At 41.4% G+C, this 7,480-nt stretch overlaps 1 protein-coding gene across 1 annotated transcript in view; it reads right to left on the bottom strand.

Annotated features, from left to right (window-relative positions):
- The window catches only part of TENM2 (teneurin transmembrane protein 2), a gene marked incomplete at its 5' end in the record, with an annotated part of 53,098 nt that overhangs the window by 11,780 nt on the left and 33,838 nt on the right, over window positions 1–7,480 (bottom strand). The window contains 2 exons of the mRNA XM_010155930.1: window positions 1,884–2,119; window positions 3,678–3,853. Coding sequence (XP_010154232.1) covers window positions 1,884–2,119; window positions 3,678–3,853 — 412 coding nt within the window. The remainder of the gene's footprint in view (window positions 1–1,883; window positions 2,120–3,677; window positions 3,854–7,480) is intronic.

Genomic DNA, 7,480 nt, shown 5'->3' with positions numbered 1-7,480 from the left:
TATTATCTACCACCTCCCTGGGCAACCTGTGCCAGTGTTTCACCACCCTCACTGTAAAAAAATTCCCTATTATATCTAGTCGAAATCTCCCCTCTTTTAATTTAAAACCATTACCCCGTGTCCTATTGCTATGGGCCCTTCTAAAAAAGCCTGTCCCCATCTTTCTTAGAAGCCCCCTCTATGTCCTGAAGAAAAGGGCTGTGAGGTCCAGCAAGTACTCATAAGAGCTGAACCCCACACAACAACAATCCCTTTCAGTACTATTGGATTCCGAACTGGGGAGATGGCTCCGCACACTCTCTCACCAGTCTCCCCAGCGCTGTGTTGGTCCTGCCGCAGTGCCCTCCCGGCTGTACTGCTGCCCACAGCCGTCCCAGCTGCCGCAGCCCACCCTGCCTGGCACCTGCTCCCCCCCAGTTCCACCACGCTTGCTCTATTTCATTCACTAAAGATGAATTAGAATAAATGAGATGCAAATAAATTCTATGCTTTCTCCCTCATTTTCAAATTTCATTTTCAGTCCACTCAACCTGTTATAATCTCAGAGTGATTTTCATTTAAAAGAGCTAAATGGATATGTGATTATTGTTACAGGAACTAACACCAGACAATTAAGTGTTGAGGTGTTGCTAGATAAAGCAGTGTTTTGATTTGCATAAACATGATGCAAGAAAACCCATCTCAGGCAAGGTTTCAGCTCTAAGATGTGTTTAACTTCAGCTAATTACCACAAGTGCCTCTATTAAATTTTTAGTATTGAGAGTTAGGATTACAGCAATTTCATTTCAGGGTCCTATTTAGTTTTATTTTGAACACCTAGTCAAAATGCAGAGCTGATCTGTTTTCTACTTATTATCAACTTCTGCAGGTCAACACATCAAAAATCAATTACAGAGCCATGAAATTTAGTCATTAAGGATTAGCTGCTAATCTCATTCCATTTTTTGTCTAACCTTCCCCCTCTCCCCAGTAGGTGCATTCTGAGCATTCGGGAGAATAAGGGAAGACTTGATAATCCAGCACTGGGAATTAGAGGTGAATTAATAGGAAAATACCAAAATTTTAACTTTTTTTTTTTTGTGTTGTTGTTGTAAATTACTACGTAATTGTTTATCTAGATTGCATTTAATGTGTCATCTTGAACACACAGAACTGCATCTCATGTCCAATGATGTTGAAAGAATTGTTAAAAGAACCAGTATCAGCCCTACATTTGTTTTCTCAAAGCCCTTCCCAAACTACACACTGAAGCAGCCAGTGAAAGTTAGATACTTAAGGGGTGAAAAACAGGCCAGCTAAGCACAGAATGGGATTAATCCGGCTGCAACAGATCTTTAATTTGGCAGGGGATGGATTACATGACCTGAGTGTCTGTCTTATCCTATGCTTATGACTTTGTAATTATGGCAATTATTTTCCAATCGTGCCATTTGGGAAAGGGAATAAACACAATATGCCTGTCTCAGTGAATCTGTAGGGGGATTTCACAGAAGCAGAATGTAACCGCTGAAGCTGTAATTGTGTTTGCTCCCAGGACTAACTGTGGTACGTGTGCCGTAGCATTTTTAGACATGGTGAGTGGTTGGATTTGTTTTTTTCCCCCCACCTTCAGAAGCAGAGTGACTCGCAGCAATATGCTGGGTACTTTTACCAACCGCTTTTGGAATGCTTTTACTAATGAAGCTTCTACAGCTGACTGCAGCAGATGATCCCATGCAGTTAACTGACCTCTCAGATAAAGCAAAGATTGTCATACCAAAGAGAATCCCAGAGTTGCACATTTTTAACAAGTAAAAGTAGGAAAGACGCCTCTTTCAAAACAGAAAATTAACTTTCTGCCCACAGAAGAACAGACCATTATTGTAATGACAGGTTCTACTTACCCTGAGCTTTCTTCCAAACACAGTCACTTTGCCTTTAATCTGTTCCTTCCTCAGACGCCATTCAATTGAGTTTAAACCATTTTCCATTGGCAGTGAAATATTACATCGTCCTATGGTGGGAGTCACAGTCCCAGCCAGGACATGAGGTTCGCTGTGAAAGCTAATGCTCATGCCATTGGCATACATCACTCTCAAAGTACCATTATTACAGAGCTGGTAGCTGTTCCTCACTTGATCTACAGCAATAATGAAAAGAAAATAATTTAGCTACTCCAGTCATAAAGAAAACATATAGCTTAATTTGATTGGGTTTTTATTGCACTCCTGTTGATGTTAAATGAAGTCAGCCTGCAATTACCATTTACGTGGTACTATGGTGGAAATTACAGACGTTACTGATTCGTGTAAAGAACAGTAGTGTAACAGTGAGCCTGCAGAGAGGTACTGTGTTTATTTCATTATGTTTTCCCTTCACTCTTAATTGTGAATCACAGTGCACAGTGATACGTGTTCAACCACCTAATTTATTTCTAATATGAACAAAAACTCCTGAAAACTGAACTGCTAGATGAACAACGAACCATTAAACTCCAGGACAAAAAGAAAAGAGAAAAAAAGACTGCTGGACTCCTTGAGTGGGAAGAAGTACGCGCCTCTTCTTCTTCCTTCCCTCTGTTTAAAAACTGTCTCCATGCAGAGCCTTTGTACAGAATTACAGTTTGGCTTTAAATCCTCAAGGTGTGAGGCTCCAGCAACGCAGGCTGGCAGCCACAGCCCTTTACTTGCCTGCCTTCCTGCCTCCCCACCAGCCTGGTGTGCACACCCGGCCTTTTGGCTGTCAGAGAAGACTTACAAAAGTAAGCTCGTACTTCTACGGCCGTGCAGTTCTCCAGCTGTTTGACACAGCCAAGTCCATTCTCAGCCAGGACGGGGTGCTACAGTGTGCGACTGTCACCAAAGCATCAACATTTGCCTGACAGAAGGACATCATCTACATAATTAATCATCTGGTATAAGAGAAATAAAGCCTTTGTAACCAGACATGTCACGGTATAATAGTCTATAATGTTGACATTTATGTCAGGAGGAGACTATTGTTCGATGAAGATATTCTTATTCCAGTGACATTATATCTCAATTAAAAAAACCCATCACTCACCACATTCCTTTCACTCTATCTTTGATAACTGTTTGCGCTTCACCGGACACAATGCCCGGGCGGTGCTGGAAAGCTCCACGCAGACGTTTAACCACTTTGCTGCTGGTCTCTCCTGAGTTACTTGGGCTGTGCCACTGCTCTTGGAAGTGCCAACTGTGGCTTCTGCAAGACCATCCACTGCCCTCATTCTTCTACATTTTATTTAATGGTAGTGCATACATTTGGGAGATCTCATTTCTAATAGCAGGAGGCTCCCTGAGCCTCTCTCTCCACAAGGATCTCTGCCCAGGCAGCCAACATTCAGCAGTCGGACTGCATCTCTGCGGCACTGAGGTCTGAACCCGTCTGGCAGTGAAGTATGGAAAAATATGCGAGCGAGTAAGAGGCAATGGCAGGCCTAACTTACACCAGCAGGTGACGACCGTACGTATTTGACACAAAGCATGACTGTGGAATGTCTCTTACCTGTCCTGAAGACCTGTCATTTTAGGAATGAGCTTTATGGGAGTTTTCCTTGCAAACCTTACACGTTTTTCCCCTGCTCCTGAGCGTACTAATGACACAAATCTTTTGCGAACTGCTCTCTCAAGTTGTGTGTGTGGTTAGGAGATGTGCTGAGAAGTGTGCTTTGGTACCTTGAACAACTGTATAGGAAGCCTCCACAGAGGAGAGATTTGTGATGACCGTGACATCGTCATCCCGATTAGAATTCTCAATGTCGATGGTAATAGACTTTTCCATTTCTCGATGAAGGCTAGTTACCACTCCAGTGGGACGTGTTACATTGGTCAGACGCCCTTCATGATCATAGCTAATAGAAAAGTTAGTGAGAGCAAAAAAGCATGAGGATATATGTTCATTTCAATACCCAGTGTATTAATAATGCACCACATTTGTGCAAAAAACCCAGAATGAAACTGATTTTCAAGAACATCCTGGCCATACCTACGCCTCTGTTCTTGAAAGAGTCTATAATGATGAAATAATAAGTTTTATAGATATTGAACTCAACTACATGACTGTAAATCCAGGCTAGCATCTTTTCAATTATTAAATTAATTAAATTATTATGGATATACGGAGCGATACTTTGCCCAAACAATTGTAATTACTAAATTCATCTGTATTCTAATAGTTGCATTTCACTCTAAGGAAGTGGACTTATGATGGATACTGCAATATACAACTGCATACACTGCACATTTGCAATTGAATCCTTAGTGGAAACTAAGTATGGTCGTAAGTAACATAACAAGGAACATACTTGCCATAAGAGATTAAAAATACATCAGCTTAAGAACATAATAATTTCATTTAGAGCTTATCTGTGGTATTGAACTGCATTTTGGGGTCAGTATGTTGGCTCATAACGATGAATGATGAGAAGTTAAAGCACAGGATAGGTTGGAGTTGCACAAAGGGCAGCAGTCAGCACTCAGAATATTCCTTAAGAAGATGAACTAAGTGCTCCAGAGGCATACAGATAAAAAAAAAAAAAATAAAAGAAAAAGGGCTCTGCATGAGTTTATTGAATTAAATTTATTTAGAAGTATAAAGCCTGAGGAGGGGGGAAAGAAGGAATGCTGCCTGAGATCAAATCATACTGTTTCTCCCTTTCCTTTATAGTATGCTATATTTGTGTGCATACATATGCTAAAGAAGCACTCCCTTGGATCTTAAGGGCAAGAAATGGGGACCTGAAACAAAATCAGCATTCCAGTCTGACACTCTGCTTGCTGCAATTCTCTACTTGTGCAAGAGTCTCTCACCCAGCCGCTACCAAAGCGCACATACTTCTAAACAGCGGAAAGGCAAGAAAAAATGTCCTGTGTAGATAAAGGGAAAAGTTTAGGTAGAGATTGAAACCAACTGGTCATCCTTCGAACGTAGAAATCCAGGGAGTGGGAAGCCTGGAAGAGAACTGGTAAATCCATTGCACTGCCTGAGAGTAACAGAAGAGAAGAGGAGCACATTTAGTATCCCGGAGCTAGCCGAGTTCTTTGTACGTCGTGGTTAGCTGTAAAGATGAAAAACAATCAGTGCTTTCAACATGACTTTTTACAATGAAATCATTCAGAAACCTCAAAGTAGGCCACCTGAACTGTATAGCACGCCTCCAACATTAATACACAAATTGGTTCCTCAGTTAATACAAATATAAAATCTGTCTTTCAAATCCATTGCAAATGGTTGCACCCATTCAACTGAATATTGGAGAGGAAGGAAAAAAAATCACCTGTGGAGCAACAAGCCTTACCAGAACCAACAGAAGTATTAGGCAAAGAGGTAAATCAATAAAACAAAGCATCATGCAACCTAAAAGGGACTAATAATATATTGTGTTCATTTAAGCAGTTCAGGATCAAATAAAAGATTAAGCAGCATGATTTTTCTTAATAAAAGTCATGAGTTTCTACTCATATATATATTTATATGTATTTTTTTCCCGTATCAACAAGATACTGGATAAAAAACTGTACGTTGAGATAATCTATGAAAGGGTCTTTGGTTAAGTCTATATAAACGCCTTCCTAAAAAGATACTGAAAAATGCTTGTAAAGTGTAGATGAGGGAAGAACTTGAACCAGTCAAGCATCCATCTAGCAAGAAAAAACAGTAAGTACAAAAAAAGAGCAGTTTCAAAAATCTCAAAGGTTAATAATGAGATACTCCCTAAGAGTCTGCGTGTGGACTACTGCGGTATGTTGTGTGATCAGCAGGGTGATGAAAAGAATACTGACATGACAAATGTAACAGAAGAGACAATGATATTGAGGACAAACTAGGAAAGTCTACGAGTGGCTTTAGTGTGACTATGCAGAGCTTGGTGAACATCCAGAAAAATGGTTGGCGAAATCCCCCATCAGCAAATATATTTTAGGCAATGCAAATGAGACATTAAACTCTTCATTTATGTTGCTGGATTTTTAATTAACCCAGGAAAAATTCCTGAGGATTGCTGTGGGCTACTCACTGAAAATCTCTGTTCAAAGTGCAAGGGCAGTCTAAAAAGTAAATATGGATGAGGATGTACTGAGACTGATACAGAAAAATGAAAATATTCTAATGGTATTTCTAGAAATCAGTGTTTTTCTCCCCACCATGGGGCATGTTTCCCAGTGCGGGTCACAATTTTTTAAATCAGCAATCGCAGAAATTAGAAGGGTTTATAAGCAAGCGATGGACATGCTTAAAGTCATACATACAAAAGTGCTCTCTATGAAGATCTGCAGACCACTTAGTTTACGAGGTAGACCTATAAAAACTTGACTACATCAATTATATATACACACTGCAGTACCAATGTATAAAGAAGGCATTTCTACTTTATCCACTGTAGCAATAAAATCCTATTAAAAAAATACCTTAGAGGAAAAAGAAAAAAATTAATAAAACAGAAACCTTTTAAGTACTACAGAATTTAAGAGTGACATATTATTGAGTGGTGTTTTTAAATATATGTGTTATGTGAGAGCAAGTGCTTAGCAGAATACAACCCCCCCACATTCATCTGAATAACAGGTATCAAATGGTTATATACCTTTCCTCTTCATGACGTGAACCCAGGCCTAGTGAAGTAAAAAAAGAACATTTTGCAATGGAAAAATATACTAATTGACCTGGGACTTCCTGGTATCTCCTTCAAAGCAGCCACTACATGTCACAGTCTAGGACACAGCACCAGGCCAGATGAATCAGGTCTGACAGGGCAATCTTTATAGCTTAAATGAGGTGGGTTCGGGACACACTGAAATTCGCGAGCTTTTGTTACTGACTAGCTAGAGTAAGGTCTTGTCCCAAGTTTTTCTACTACTAAAATTACAAGGGGAGAGATCTTCCTTAATCCCACTACCTTAAAAAGCCAGCATCTCCCTGCGCCCGCTTGCTAACATACTGCTCATGGTGCCCAAGCCTGTCCGAGCCGGGAAAGGTTTCCAAGACCACAGTTCCCGGGACAGCTCTGGGTGACACCAGCTGCTGGTGGCCCCGGGCAGACCCCAAAGCCGTTGGCCCGTTCTGCCTGCAGCCCGATACGGGGCCTGACAGCCGGCAGCGCTGGGCGGGCCACGGCAGCTCGCCGGTGCTGGGCCACCAAACCCAGCTGAGCTCAGCCATGAGACACAGCTCAGCACTGCTTTGTCGCCTTCTCGGGTAGCTACAATCACCTGAGCTGTGTATCCCTTCAGCGGGCTTGGGATAACGCACCGACGGCTGCTCTCCCACATCCAATACGCTGGCACCTCTGTATCTTGGGCAATTTTTATTGAGCGCTAACAGCAGCTTTTGATTTAACAGAGAGCAGGGCAAGGTGCAGATCCACATACATTTACATAGATCCCTATTTTCTCTCCCTTATGAAAAAAAGCTGATTCAAGAAGAAAACCGCACCATTCTCTTAGGATGCTCCCACTCCCTCAGTGGAATACCGCTGAGGACC

This window comes from Eurypyga helias, unplaced genomic scaffold (assembly GCF_000690775.1).
Source record: "Eurypyga helias isolate BGI_N326 unplaced genomic scaffold, ASM69077v1 scaffold39627, whole genome shotgun sequence".
Classification (NCBI taxonomy): domain Eukaryota; kingdom Metazoa; phylum Chordata; class Aves; order Eurypygiformes; family Eurypygidae; genus Eurypyga; species Eurypyga helias.
The sequence above is the reverse complement of the archived record's forward strand: the minus strand, read 5'-3'. Positions and strand labels throughout refer to the sequence as shown.